This window comes from Opisthorchis viverrini (genome assembly GCF_000715545.1).
Source record: "Opisthorchis viverrini unplaced genomic scaffold opera_v5_104, whole genome shotgun sequence".
In the NCBI taxonomy this organism is placed as follows: Eukaryota; Metazoa; Platyhelminthes; class Trematoda; order Opisthorchiida; family Opisthorchiidae; genus Opisthorchis; species Opisthorchis viverrini.
This window is the reverse complement of record NW_008751762.1, coordinates 979,024-993,182: the sequence shown is the minus strand read 5'-3', so window position 1 is coordinate 993,182 and position 14,159 is coordinate 979,024. Positions and strand designations below refer to the sequence as shown.

Here is a 14,159-nt window from a genome sequence, read left to right as displayed (position 1 = left end):
CTTGATGCCGGACCGGCAAGCGTCCCGAATTTTGGGCCAACCTCGAGCGGGCCAGGCTTCTCGGCCGTAGCAGCGCCTAAAGACGTGCGGTATAGTGGGATCCGCGTGGATTCCTGCCTAACAGTTCCGCTGCTTGAATAGGCCAAGTCTCACAGCCATACAAAACAGCTCGCACTGTAGCTTGATACACACGTCCCATGAGATTTAGGGATACACCACTCTGACACCATAGGTATCTCAAATTAGCGAACGCTACCCGAGCCTTACATATTCGTGAACTGATCTCATCTGTCACGTTACAATCAGAAGAAATACAACTTCCAGGATACGTCAAACGTTTCAAAACCTCCAGTACCTCTCCCTGGATTGTAAATGGTATTCAGTGACTGCACGTCCACGAGCATGACCTTACACTTTGTGGGTACAAAGTGCATACCCAAGGACGGGATGACTTACATCATTTCATCCAAAACACTTGCGTCTTTTCCTCCCCTTCTAAGGCAAGAACAATGTCGTCTGCATATTCCAGATCGACAATGTTTTCGTTACAGGCTATTCGAACACCGAAGTTTTGGAGACCTTCCGGCGTTCGTCTCATTATCTCATCGATCACGAAGTTGGGAAAGAGAAGAGTGAGCATCCATGACCGATACGGCTTTGTGTACGGAAGCTTTTGGAGAGCTCGCACCCATAAGTCCGAGCATACAATGGGTTTAGCGTGTTCACAAACTTACGGGACATTCCTTGATGGACACGCGTGTCAAGCAAAGCAGACCAATCAACCGAGTCGAATGCGTCTTTAAAATCCATGACAACTAGAATTGTGGGTCGTCTATAAGTAAAGTTTGCCCTAGCACCCGACGGAGTGTGGAGATTTGGTCAACACAACTCCTATCAGGCCGGAATCCCGCTTGCTGCTCTCGGGTCAGTGTCTCACGAGCCACCGTAAGGCGACGAAGCACAAGTGGCGCTAACAGTTCCGTTACGATCGGGGTTAAGCTGATCCCCCTGTGGTTACCACGCTCACCTACGAGCCTCTTTATTGAAAATGGGCACCATCACCGACTCTCTTCGGTTGTCTGGGACAGATTCCTTCTACCAAATGCAAGCAAACTGATCAGACATGCACTGACTGATAAATTCACCCCCATCTTTGAACAAGGCGGGTGGGAGGTCATCCGGACAAGAAGCTCGGTGGCGCTTAAGGGGGCATAGGCAGATGATCACTCCTTTTCTATCCTTGATGGCTTCGCTCACAGGTAGTTTCCGGGGTCGTCCCACGGATCGATTGGAGTGATCTTCGGGCATTACCGGTTTTCTGAGCCTCTTCCAGTTCTTTAGCCTTCTGTGTTCAGCATACTTCACGGTCGGTTGGTATGCTCAATTCCATTCGCCGTCTGATAATTCGTCGCACCAGGTTATATTCGGCACCGGATGTATTTCTCCGAGACCTAAGAAGTTCCACCGTTAGGTCTGATATCCAGTGCTTGAATGCGCCTGGTGGTGCTGTACCACAGGCAAAATTGCCAGCACTATGCAAAGAGCTGGCAATCTTGTTCACATCTAATAGTGGAGCATGCAAAATGGACTCAAGAAGATATTCTGGTAAATTCGTCTAACGTCTGGATTTTCCAGTCTCTCAGTTGCCAGGCGATTTGTCCGCACCTCCATCGTCATCATCATCGACAGTATGACATCAGTGTTCAACACTGATGCTTCACTGCTCCCCATCCAGGTTAACTCTTAGGAATCCGTACCTCGCAGGAATCGTATATAAGTATAGCTTAAGACGGGTTCTTGGATCGCACCACTCTCTAAAACTTACGGCGTTAGTCATCCCTCCAGATCAAAGGCTTATTTTGACTCCTGTCGTCAGGATTTATTGCGGTACCTTGCGATCAAGGGTATCCGCCTAAATCCCTTATTCTTTATACGGACACTGTATGCGAACTATGGGAGTACAGCAATCTGTTGCCAAAGTTTACCACGTCAAACGATACACGCCAAGGCTGCATTCTGTCGCCGCTCCTCGACAACTTTGTCATCGACGTGATATTTCAGTGTTGCTGATCTTATTTATTATCCAGTATCTTGGGTCCTTCGGTGCAACTACCATGGTGGGCCTGGTACGTCTGTATCAGACAGGCGTTGGTTGACGAATTTGCCGTCATAGTGCCTACTCTGGGTCTGTGGACAAACCCCCTCTCCGATACACTAGACTGCGTACCATGATAGAAGGTAAGCGACCAGAGTTAGCTCGCTAACTGTCTTTTCAGCAGTCTACGCTCACCCAGTTTTCAAAGGTTGCGCGTGACAGGAATTGAGTAAGGAAGTCCGGAAGTGGTTCGGTAACGCGCGGCACCGACTGGCGCAGAGAAGGCGCCCGGATAAGTTGGCAGTGAGTTACGATTTTACAATTGGACAAGTTGATCAGTTGCAAGGGGCTTGGGGCTTAAACGTACGTTTTTCTGCTGTTCCAGACACCTGCACTGAACCAAAAAGGCCCTGACGTTTACACTGGACCCGCCTCCATCGAACTGAAGGGGGTCAATAGTAAAAAATTTGTTTTGTATATTTAGTATATTTTTTTACAGAACACGCACTCACGTTAGCCAAAGTCAATGGTAGGTTAACTCACATGTTTGAGTAATATCAACCGAGGGTAGCGATTTCGCCTGCACGCTCAATGTCCGTGGGCGACCGCCGAGAGGTCGTTTCAATCTCTGAGATTTCAGAGCAGGCAGAGATACTTCGAGGGCCCCTAACAGCGGAGAATCGCGTCATATCACGCGATTTAAAAATGTCCAAGCCGCCCTATATAGTGGGCTGCATAACATGAGAAGGCGAATAAGCCATGGTGAAATTCCGCCTACAAACACCGCGGTCGGTGGAGGACTTTTATGAGCAAGTGCTACGTTTTGCAATACTAAAGTTAAAAGCGTCAAACTGCACACATCACACTAAGAGGCATGAATCTTATGCAATGTATTCTCCAATTTGTTTCAGACTATTTCCTCGCACGCTTTAACAATCGATCTTTCGTGAATCTATACGCTTTGAGCACTGACTGGCGAGCAAACGCAATTTGAACGCACGCGCTCTCTGGCTTGTGCGCGAATAACCAATCAGAATGCTGCTGGTGTGTTATCACATGCACAAGCCTAATTCAAGCAAATGATTGGCTGCGCCAGGTCACGTGATAATACCCGAGCATGTGCTATTTTCTATGTATCCTTTACTTCCAATATACCATTACATATTTTTTCGATTGCCTAACCGTTTTTTATTTGAATACAAAAAACCGCAAAAACGCGCACTTCTGCAAGTTCACGCAATGCGAATGTGGTCATGTACTTCTACTCTCACTTCTGATCTCGCTCGCGCTCACACAGCCCATTCGCGAGTCTCATGAGCTATCTCTAGTATCACAACATTTCATTCTATCTTCGGAATCTCTAAGTGGGAACTCTTCAGAAGACAACCATGATTGGATTATTGTTTATTCACTGACCTGGGCCAATGACGAACTATTTTAGAGAGAACAATTCCTAATGAGTCTGCCTAGTCTGACCACTTTATTACTGTATTCTAAATCTAGGGTTATTATTTTCATTTCTTTGCCGCACACCCTGGTACAGTGGCCTTTGCATAGCCACACCACTACAGCTTTCGCGAGGCAGAGCCGTTCTAGATATGTTTTACCATTTACTCTCAAGCCGTTTTAGTTTTTTCGCCGGGTCATTTTAAATGCAAATTCCAATTCATTGGATTCAGTCGAGAACGCAAGTAGTACTCACTTGCCAGACTACAGTTTGCGCAATCTCAAGGTGTGGTTTCACCAGCTCGAGGCGGTTTTCACCACCCGGATTTTCTACGTCTCCCGGCATCTTCCAAGTTACCTAGCAACAGAGGTGGTATATCTGTTGGAAGATATCCTCAAGGAAAATCCATATGACGCTGTGCGAGCGGCTGTCATCAGTAGGACAGGAAAATCTGAAGATAAAATGCTACGTGATTTCTTCACCACAGTCGAATTTAGTGGCAGGTCACCGTCACAACTGCTTCGACATAGGCGCAGTCTACTTTGCTGCCGTAATCTGGCGGTGGAAATCATGGCACGACTATGGCTCGACAAACTTTCACCCTCCATGTCCCGCGTTATCAGTGCTTTCGTTGATGACCATAGCCTGGTGCAGCTCTCTCAAACAGCGGACAAAATATAAGGGACCTACCCCAGTCACCCTGTCAGTTCCGTCTCCCGTCCTACGCCCGCTAGATCCACATATTCCGATCCAAATTGTTCTGCCATTTCACAATTAAAAACCAGATTTGACACTTTGACCGATCATCCACAACGGCTGTAGATCAACAAGCATCGATCACATTCACAATCTCTATCGTTAACCAGTTCCCATCCCTCTTGGTGCTGGTATCACCAATCTTCCTAAAGCACGCTACTGCCAACCGCTTTGGTCCTTCAAGCCGCGTTCTAACAGACCTTTAAACACCCCGGCCAGTCAGTAGCAGCGGTGACTGTCTGTGGCCCCTTCCACTCGCACTATTCGCCTATTCCACATTACCCATCGTTCGAGTGGTCTAAATTTCCTCGTAGATACGGAAGTCGAAGTTAGCATGTTACCACATAAGAATCCACTTCCTAATCCTGCCTCTTACTCTTTACAAGCCGCTAACGGTATCCGCATCGCTACATACGGTGAACGTTTCCTCACATTTGACCTCGGATTGCGACGTGCTTTTAAGTGGATTTTCCCTCTGACCGACGAATAAACACCCATCCTTGGCACAAACTTTCTCACCCGCTACAACTTATCTGTCGGAATGAGACGCGAACGTTTCTTGGACATGCTAAGTTCCTACTCACTCAACGGAATTAGTGCCCCAAATTCATCCACAGGTGTCCGAATCATCCTACCTAAGTCTCATTTTGCTAACATACTATATGATTTTCCTACCCTTACTCATCCATGTCAGTACACCTAAACGATCACTCATTCCACCGTTTACCACATCCATACGAGAGGTCCACCTGTCCATATCAACCCTCTTCGAATTCACCCAGATAGGCAGCATACTAATAATATATATAATATGACACAATCGGAGAAGGAATACGCATTTCTGTGGCGCCCGGATCTGGGTTAGGCCAGGAGATTGACCAGATGGAGCCAGGCCGATGCAGGGTAACCGATAATTTCCCTTCGTTTGGAGGACCATGTGACTGTGGACTGGGGACCCGCCAGGTTGAAAGAATAACTGTTGTATGGGACATTTGGGGAACCACGGCAGAAGTTTGGGGCTTGAGAAGGGAGAGCATGAGGAAGGAATAGGATGAGAGTAGTATCGTTTGGTGAGTACCAAGGGGCGTTAGTTTAAAAGGTGTCAGTAAAAATCCAAAAGGAAATGATAGCAAGCTAAATGAACCCAGAAGAGGGTGGATTTGTTTGCTGACCCAGAAACCAATTGCTAGCTTGGCCAGACTAGGTGCCCAATTTTGGGAAGGGAAGGACTTTGGTGCCGAGATGGCGAGCAGGGAGGCTAGCACTTAATTGGTTGGAATGGGTGGGTACTTGGTGGTAGTTTTAAGCTTACCAAAAGAATCCGAATGTAGGGTCTCCGTTGTCCACTATCAGCACCTGATCATGAAACCTTTACCGTCAACCTAACCGCAGTATCCCGGAAGCGCAAAACTTTTTTCGTATTCTAGCCCACTCATAGGTCTCTGACCGTTTTGATACTGAATAACTATTTTTCATCGTGGCAGCATAATTATCTGCGGCCACAGGGTTCAACAGGTCTCCCTTCTTCACTAGGCCTAATCAGTGCTGACCGCCAGGGCGTTCAATCCTGTTCTACATAATCATCCCTGTTGATGTGCCGCCGCTGTCCCACGCCCTCACTGTCCTATCTAATAATAATAATAATATTTATTCCCAACTAGTGGGTAGCATACCGTCGGGCATGATCATAGCATTACAGTCAGAATAAAGGCGTGACTGGTGGGGTTTGCGTTTAATGGGGAAAGGGAAAGTGACGTAAACAGTAAACCTTATTGGAGTAGAGTTTATCACACCTGAGGTGGCATGGGTAGGAATCCAAAATTACAAGGTCACTTTATGTCCTATGGAGAGCATATCAGATGGCACGAGATCTGAACGTTGAGGTTTAAAAGTGGCGGGCAAAGAAAACAATACAAGTGAGGGCATAACAAAGAGCTTCCAGACTGGAACGTGAGAAAAACAAAAAACTTCAAACTACAGGAAGTGTAGGGCCGGAATAATTAACAGCTCACACAGGTGGCAAAGATTGGCTGTGGCCTTCACAATACGATCTAGAGTTTTCCTACCCCTAGTGCCCACTCAACATTTTGCCCCCCAATTCATTTATTCCCCAACCTGCTCAGACGTATCTCATTATGAACCCTCCCCCGTCTTCCTCCTCTAGAGGTTGCCAGACACCAAATCCCCATCATCTGTCTCCACAGTATGTACAAAGACGCTGCTAGCAGTCAGAAGACCCAGCTCCTTACCCCCTCACCGATCAAGGCCTGCAAAGACGGAAACCTCAGATTGTTCAGTAATTCTAACCGACATATCTTTGCCTCAACAACCTGGATGCACCCTTCGCTCACAGCTGCCAGCTGAATCTCAGGTCCTGAAAGACCTGGAAAATCTCAGAACACGTGTGCATCAGATGGAAAATGAAATATTCTCCCTTCGAACATACAGTCGATTGTATGTCTCTACTGCCAACCGCTTTGGTCCTTCAAGCCGCGTTCTAACAGACCTTTAAACACCCCGGCCAGTCAGTAGCAGCGGTGACTGTCTGTGGCCCCTTCCACTCGCACTATTCGCCTATTCCACATTACCCATCGTTCGAGTGGTCTAAATTTCCTCGTAGATACGGAAGTCGAAGTTAGCATGTTACCACATAAGAATCCACTTCCTAATCCTGCCTCTTACTCTTTACAAGCCGCTAACGGTATCCGCATCGCTACATACGGTGAACGTTTCCTCACATTTGACCTCGGATTGCGACGTGCTTTTAAGTGGATTTTCCCTCTGACCGACGAATAAACACCCATCCTTGGCACAAACTTTCTCACCCGCTACAACTTATCTGTCGGAATGAGACGCGAACGTTTCTTGGACATGCTAAGTTCCTACTCACTCAACGGAATTAGTGCCCCAAATTCATCCACAGGTGTCCGAATCATCCTACCTAAGTCTCATTTTGCTAACATACTATATGATTTTCCTACCCTTACTCATCCATGTCAGTACACCTAAACGATCACTCATTCCACCGTTTACCACATCCATACGAGAGGTCCACCTGTCCATATCAACCCTCTTCGAATTCACCCAGATAGGCAGCATACTAATAATATATATAATATGACACAATCGGAGAAGGAATACGCATTTCTGTGGCGCCCGGATCTGGGTTAGGCCAGGAGATTGACCAGATGGAGCCAGGCCGATGCAGGGTAACCGATAATTTCCCTTCGTTTGGAGGACCATGTGACTGTGGACTGGGGACCCGCCAGGTTGAAAGAATAACTGTTGTATGGGACATTTGGGGAACCACGGCAGAAGTTTGGGGCTTGAGAAGGGAGAGCATGAGGAAGGAATAGGATGAGAGTAGTATCGTTTGGTGAGTACCAAGGGGCGTTAGTTTAAAAGGTGTCAGTAAAAATCCAAAAGGAAATGATAGCAAGCTAAATGAACCCAGAAGAGGGTGGATTTGTTTGCTGACCCAGAAACCAATTGCTAGCTTGGCCAGACTAGGTGCCCAATTTTGGGAAGGGAAGGACTTTGGTGCCGAGATGGCGAGCAGGGAGGCTAGCACTTAATTGGTTGGAATGGGTGGGTACTTGGTGGTAGTTTTAAGCTTACCAAAAGAATCCGAATGTAGGGTCTCCGTTGTCCACTATCAGCACCTGATCATGAAACCTTTACCGTCAACCTAACCGCAGTATCCCGGAAGCGCAAAACTTTTTTCGTATTCTAGCCCACTCATAGGTCTCTGACCGTTTTGATACTGAATAACTATTTTTCATCGTGGCAGCATAATTATCTGCGGCCACAGGGTTCAACAGGTCTCCCTTCTTCACTAGGCCTAATCAGTGCTGACCGCCAGGGCGTTCAATCCTGTTCTACATAATCATCCCTGTTGATGTGCCGCCGCTGTCCCACGCCCTCACTGTCCTATCTAATAATAATAATAATATTTATTCCCAACTAGTGGGTAGCATACCGTCGGGCATGATCATAGCATTACAGTCAGAATAAAGGCGTGACTGGTGGGGTTTGCGTTTAATGGGGAAAGGGAAAGTGACGTAAACAGTAAACCTTATTGGAGTAGAGTTTATCACACCTGAGGTGGCATGGGTAGGAATCCAAAATTACAAGGTCACTTTATGTCCTATGGAGAGCATATCAGATGGCACGAGATCTGAACGTTGAGGTTTAAAAGTGGCGGGCAAAGAAAACAATACAAGTGAGGGCATAACAAAGAGCTTCCAGACTGGAACGTGAGAAAAACAAAAAACTTCAAACTACAGGAAGTGTAGGGCCGGAATAATTAACAGCTCACACAGGTGGCAAAGATTGGCTGTGGCCTTCACAATACGATCTAGAGTTTTCCTACCCCTAGTGCCCACTCAACATTTTGCCCCCCAATTCATTTATTCCCCAACCTGCTCAGACGTATCTCATTATGAAACCTCCCCCGTCTTCCTCCTCTAAGAGGTTGCCAGACACCAAATCCCCATCATCTGTCTCCACAGTATGTACGAAGACGCTGCTAGCAGTCAGAAGACCCAGCTCCGTACCCCCTCACCGATCAAGGCCTGCAAAGACGGAAACCTCAGATTGTTCAGTAATTCTAACCGACATATCTTTGCCTCAACAACCTGGATGCACCCTTCGCTCACAGCTGCCAGCTGAATCTCAGGTCCTGAAAGACCTGGAAAATCTCAGAACACGTGTGCATCAGATGGAAAATGAAATATTCTCCCTTCGAACATACAGTCGATTGTATGTCTCCTAAATCCTGACGCAACATGCGATCCTATCAACTTAGAAAAAGCGTCTACTTCAACTGACACGACTGCGTCCGAGATTTGTCAACGCATCAAATGTCGGCATCAGGCCCTAATCTTCAACGCACCTGATCGAATTCCCTAGAGCATACCAAAACTGCCATCCCGGATGCATGTGGCATGCTGGATACCATGTACACAGCTCGGCGACTCCGAAAGCCGAAACCACCTATGTGTTGTCAAATCATACTGCGATTCCGGGATGAAAAGGATACCGCGCGTCTGATTACATTCCAGGCTCTTCCATCCTCCGCCGAAAAGTTCCAAACCATAAAAATCAAAGCAGCCCGTTCTCGAGTGCAAAGACAGCTTACCAAAAAGTCACCTCAACCTATTGCCCCATCAACCGCCAGTACTTGCGTTGAAGCCCCCAAGTTACTCGTAAGCTCTGAGTGCTTTGTGGTTGCTCTCAGCAATGAACCTACACCAAACTATTCAGCAACGTCTAGCCTCGCAGCCTTACAAAACCCTTAGTCCTCCATTGCTCCTGCTAATAGCCTTTCTGCTTCACCAACCTTGAAAACTGCAAAAGACCCCATCAGCCCAATAGGACGCTCTCCTAGTGTTGAAATGACTGACGCGGTACGTCCCCCAACCAGAGCAGTGACTGCACCAGTTTTGGATAGCACTCGTTCTCGTCACAATCCCATGACCTGTTGGCTCTCCGTGTTAACCTCCCCTAAAATACGCCCTCGGGCTCAATCATTTATTGTCAAGGCCGCAATAAGTAACACGCCCTAAATGGCATCCCCGAAAACCTATCCCTTCACATGCCGTCGTACCTAAACCTGTTGCACCACCTCTACCAGTGGGTACGTCGACACTCCCATGGTACTCTTGTGCTCTCGGGCTCTGTGATTGCTCCAAGCACCGGACCCACATCAGACTACTCAGGGGCTCCCCGCTTCATAGCCTTACAAGACCCTGAGCCCTACATCGCTTCTACAAACGGACTTTCTGCTTCACAACCCATGAAAACTTCAAATACAGCCATCAGCCCACCAGAACTTTCTCCTGGTACTGAAATGACTGACGGGGTAAACCTCACAGCCAGAGCACTGACTACATCAGACGTTGACAGCACTCACTCTCGTCACAGAATCCCGGACTTGCTGTCGCTGCGCGTTACATCTCCGCCGAATTACGCCCTCAGGCTCAAATATTTATTGTGAAGGCCGCGGTACGAAAGACACCCTCAACTACGCTCTCGATAATATATCCCTTATTCTTATCAGGACAACTGGACTTGGCTTCGGCCTCCCTATGATCACATGAAAAACCCACCAAACCACACGTACCGCGAGCTTGGTGAAACCTCACAGCCACGTATGCTGGTGGCCAGCTTAGGCTCTCATGTGCCTCCACCATCCCGCTCACCCAATGCCGTCCTAACTGTAGGGCATTTTCGGACGCCACTCATCCCCCCACAACCACCGCCGCTTTCCGCCACCATATCACTCTCCACACCTCCTGCCGATGCGAATGGCGGCATGTCCCAAAAACCCTCTCAACCCCCAAACGCTTCAAACTGCGCACCAGACTTCAAGAAATATACACTACCCATAATGAACCTTATCCTCTACCTTCTGCAGTGAATTCAAACCTACTTCAGTCGCCACTCATCCCTCTGCCCTCAGTGGTGAATACACCTCGACCTATTCCGAGCACATGCCTAGTCAACCCTAATTCATGTGCCCATACCTCCCCTACTCATCTCCCTCTAGTACCGAAATTCACCGTCAACGACTTACTAAATTCCTAATTAGTATGGTATGCCCACCAATGGACCTATCAGTGACACTGTTCAACGCACGCTCACTGCTGCCAAAAGTCCATACTCCCTGCGCGATTATCGCTGTTGCGCAACTGGGTCTGATCTTTGTGACCGAAACAAGGCTCTCAGTTGAAACTTCAGACACGGCAGTCTCAATCCTTGGTTACATTATTCACCACTCTGACAGGAGAAGCTCAATGGGTGAAGGCCCTATTCCAAATCGGAACTTCGTGCTGCCACAATTGATGATTCCAGCCTAGAAGGGATCCCAAAGGCTATCTGGATCTCCATGGAACAGACCAAACGACATGTACCAGTGGGCTGTATCTATCTCCCACTGCCCCCTCCCCCTTCTATAGCAGACTTGTCCCGTATTATCTCCGTTGCAAATGCTCTTCCGTATTCGCCTAAATTCGTGCTGGGTGGGTTCAACCCACCGGATGTTTCCTGGTCTCCCAGTTTGGGCCCCACTCCTTACGTCTTGCTGATTGCCCAACTTAGTGTAGAGGGTCGGTCCAACACGGTACGCAGCCCCACTCGTGATTGGCACACCTTGGGCCTAATATTTTCAAGTGAGGGTCATCTGGCTAATACTGCAGCTGGTCCATGCCCCCCAGGTAGCGATCACTGCGTCGTTTTGTGCAACGCAGTAACTTTTAGCGAAACTGCCCCCGAGCCCTTCCTTCATTCACCTCCTGACTCCGGATTTTTGCTAGCTTTTCATCCTTGCTGGCCTCCCGGGACTGGAACGACTTCTTTCTCTCGGCAGACACCAATGCATTTGTGATATCTTCTATCAGAACCTATTGACCTCTCCCTACCTTGCTTCTCCCATTAAAATGTTTGCCCTGGCATCTCTCGGCATGATAAGTTACTGAAAGCCTTGGAAAATAGAATACGCCGAGCCGACAGAGTATATCGGAAACCCCGGTATTTCTCATTAATACTCTACATCAACAAACTCTCAAGTGATCGAGAGTTCTTACGGGTATCCCTCGAATACCGAGAGGAGAGCTCTGCTCTCGGGGACCCTTCTAGCCGTAAATTACTCGGCCGCCTATTTCGTGGGCGCTATACCCAAAACTGTCACCGGGTCACTTGTCTGCGCTCCACCGACGGCAGTTTTATCAAAGATCCTGTCAAAATAGTCGACTACTTGCACGCTTACTTTGTTAGCTGCTACTCACCTCCTGCTACCAAGCCCAATAATGCAATCTCCGCCGCACACTTCTCATCTCTACAACAGAGGAACCCTTCATCCCTAGCTGATGTATCCGCCTTTTTCAAACCCTCAAGGCCTCCGCCGTGCCGGAGGGCGACGGCGTACCATCACGTGTCCTGAAATGTACTGGACAAGATGTCAAAACCCTTGTCTCAAATCTTTTCAATCACTCGGTCAACTCTTGAATAATCCCCCAGTCGAAGCAATCTGTTGTTCGCCCTGATTTTAAATCCGGATACAGACAAACTACTTCCAATTACGGAAGGATCCATCATACCCCCTTCCAATGCGAACCCTTGAATGTCTGGCCAAAGGCCCGTTAATCAGGTTCCCCTAGTTACACACACCATAGATGACCAACAGTACGGATTTATATCTCAGTGATCCGTTAATGGCTGATAACTTCACTTCTTTGAGACTGTCACAGCAGCTTACGATGCTGGCTACTCCATTGTAACGGTCTACCTGGCCATCCAAAAAGCCTTTGACCAGGTCCCCCATACCTCCCTGCTACGCGAACTTATAGAGGTTGGCATCACTAGAACCTTATTTCAGTGGTTCGACTCTTACTTATCACAGGACACAACTAACGCAACTCGGGGACATACAACCATCTCCAATGTCGATCACCAGTGGAGTCATCCGAGGAAGCGCGCTAGGCCCCATCCTTTTCTTACTGTTCTGCGCCATATCCATTGATAAGGCTTTCTTCTTTCAGGAAGATATAAAAAATCACTTACACACTCCCTCCCTCTGCACTAGCCCGTGCCTTCCACCAGATTAAGTGAGGCTTAGATTCACTGACCCGCTGGCCAAGCGACTCCGGCCTAAGCATTTCCTCCCAAAAATCCTGGATAACTTCCTACCACTGCTCTCTCCCGGCTGACGCCTACACAATTCCTGAAAATTCTGCCACCTATTCCACGGAGATCAACGATCTCGGCCTCAGATATTCCTGTACCTTTAGCTTCTCCCACCAGGTGCAGTCTCAGGTTGCCAGAGCACGCGGGCTCAGCTTTTTAATACTGGGCTCCTGTCACCTTCTAGGGGCAATGGTTGCAATATTTAACCTATGCGTAAGACCCTCCCTTTACACCCAAAGCAGCAGACTCCCCATTGAAAACGTCCAACGCTCGTTCACGAAAAAGCTCTCCCCTCGATCAAACCCTCTCTCTTACCACTTCCGCTGCCAATCCTAGGCCTCCAACCACAATGGCTCAAACGGTCAAAATTGACTCTAACACTTACACTATCTGCTGCACAAAGACGCCTTTATAACAGAGGCTAGACCAAATGTAAACTCACAACCTCGCTACAGACTCCGTAACTCTTGCAACTTCTTAGTGTATCCCTCAGCTCGTACAGACCTGAGCCAGTACTTCTTTCGAAATTATTACATTTGCATCTGGGACAGCCTTCATGGGCAGCCGCAAAGCATCACGCATCATCATACATTCTCTCAGTCCGTAGACAAAATTCTTACCTGTGAAACTGCTTCCGCCTTGCTCAATGCCCGACTACCCCCTGACCTCCCCTACGAATCCGGTTCAATGCGCATTTGAGTTTGGTGACGTTACAGTTAGTGGGCAAGTAAAGGATCCTGTTATCATTTCTTCCTATTCTCTTGTTTCGCTTTAAGCTAATGTAGGAACTAAACGCCCACTCGGTCTACATATGCATCGGTACTGGCCTGGTTGGTTTTTTCCTTTTTTCCCGGCCAACTTACACCTCGTACGAGCCTAGTCCCTACACTGGATTACCCTATCAACTCTGTCTAGCGACTATTGCTCTCGGCCAAACTCTACTGACAAAAAACCGAACCAAAGTTAGCCCTATTTCTTCAAGTCACTGCATGACTTAAATATCTACTAAATCCAAATATGCCTGACCTGGTTGTTCTTATTTTTCCCCAGCCACCTTATACATTGTCCCAGTCAAGTCCCTACCCCAGATTACTCTATCAGCTCTATCTGGTGACTAACTCATAACAACCAAACCAGTCAGTTTTTTCGTCATTACCAAAGCGCATTCTGCGCCTC

At 47.8% G+C, this 14,159-nt stretch overlaps 1 protein-coding gene across 1 annotated transcript in view; it reads right to left on the bottom strand.

Moving 5' to 3' along the window:
* Positions 1 to 810, bottom strand: part of T265_05566 (hypothetical protein) — a gene marked incomplete at both ends in the record, with an annotated part of 35,249 nt that extends 34,439 nt beyond the window's left edge. The window contains one exon of the mRNA XM_009170607.1: positions 735 to 810. Within this exon, the coding sequence (XP_009168871.1) occupies positions 735 to 810 (76 nt within the window). The remainder of the gene's footprint in view (positions 1 to 734) is intronic.
* Between the last annotated feature and the right edge of the window lie 13,349 nt (positions 811 to 14,159).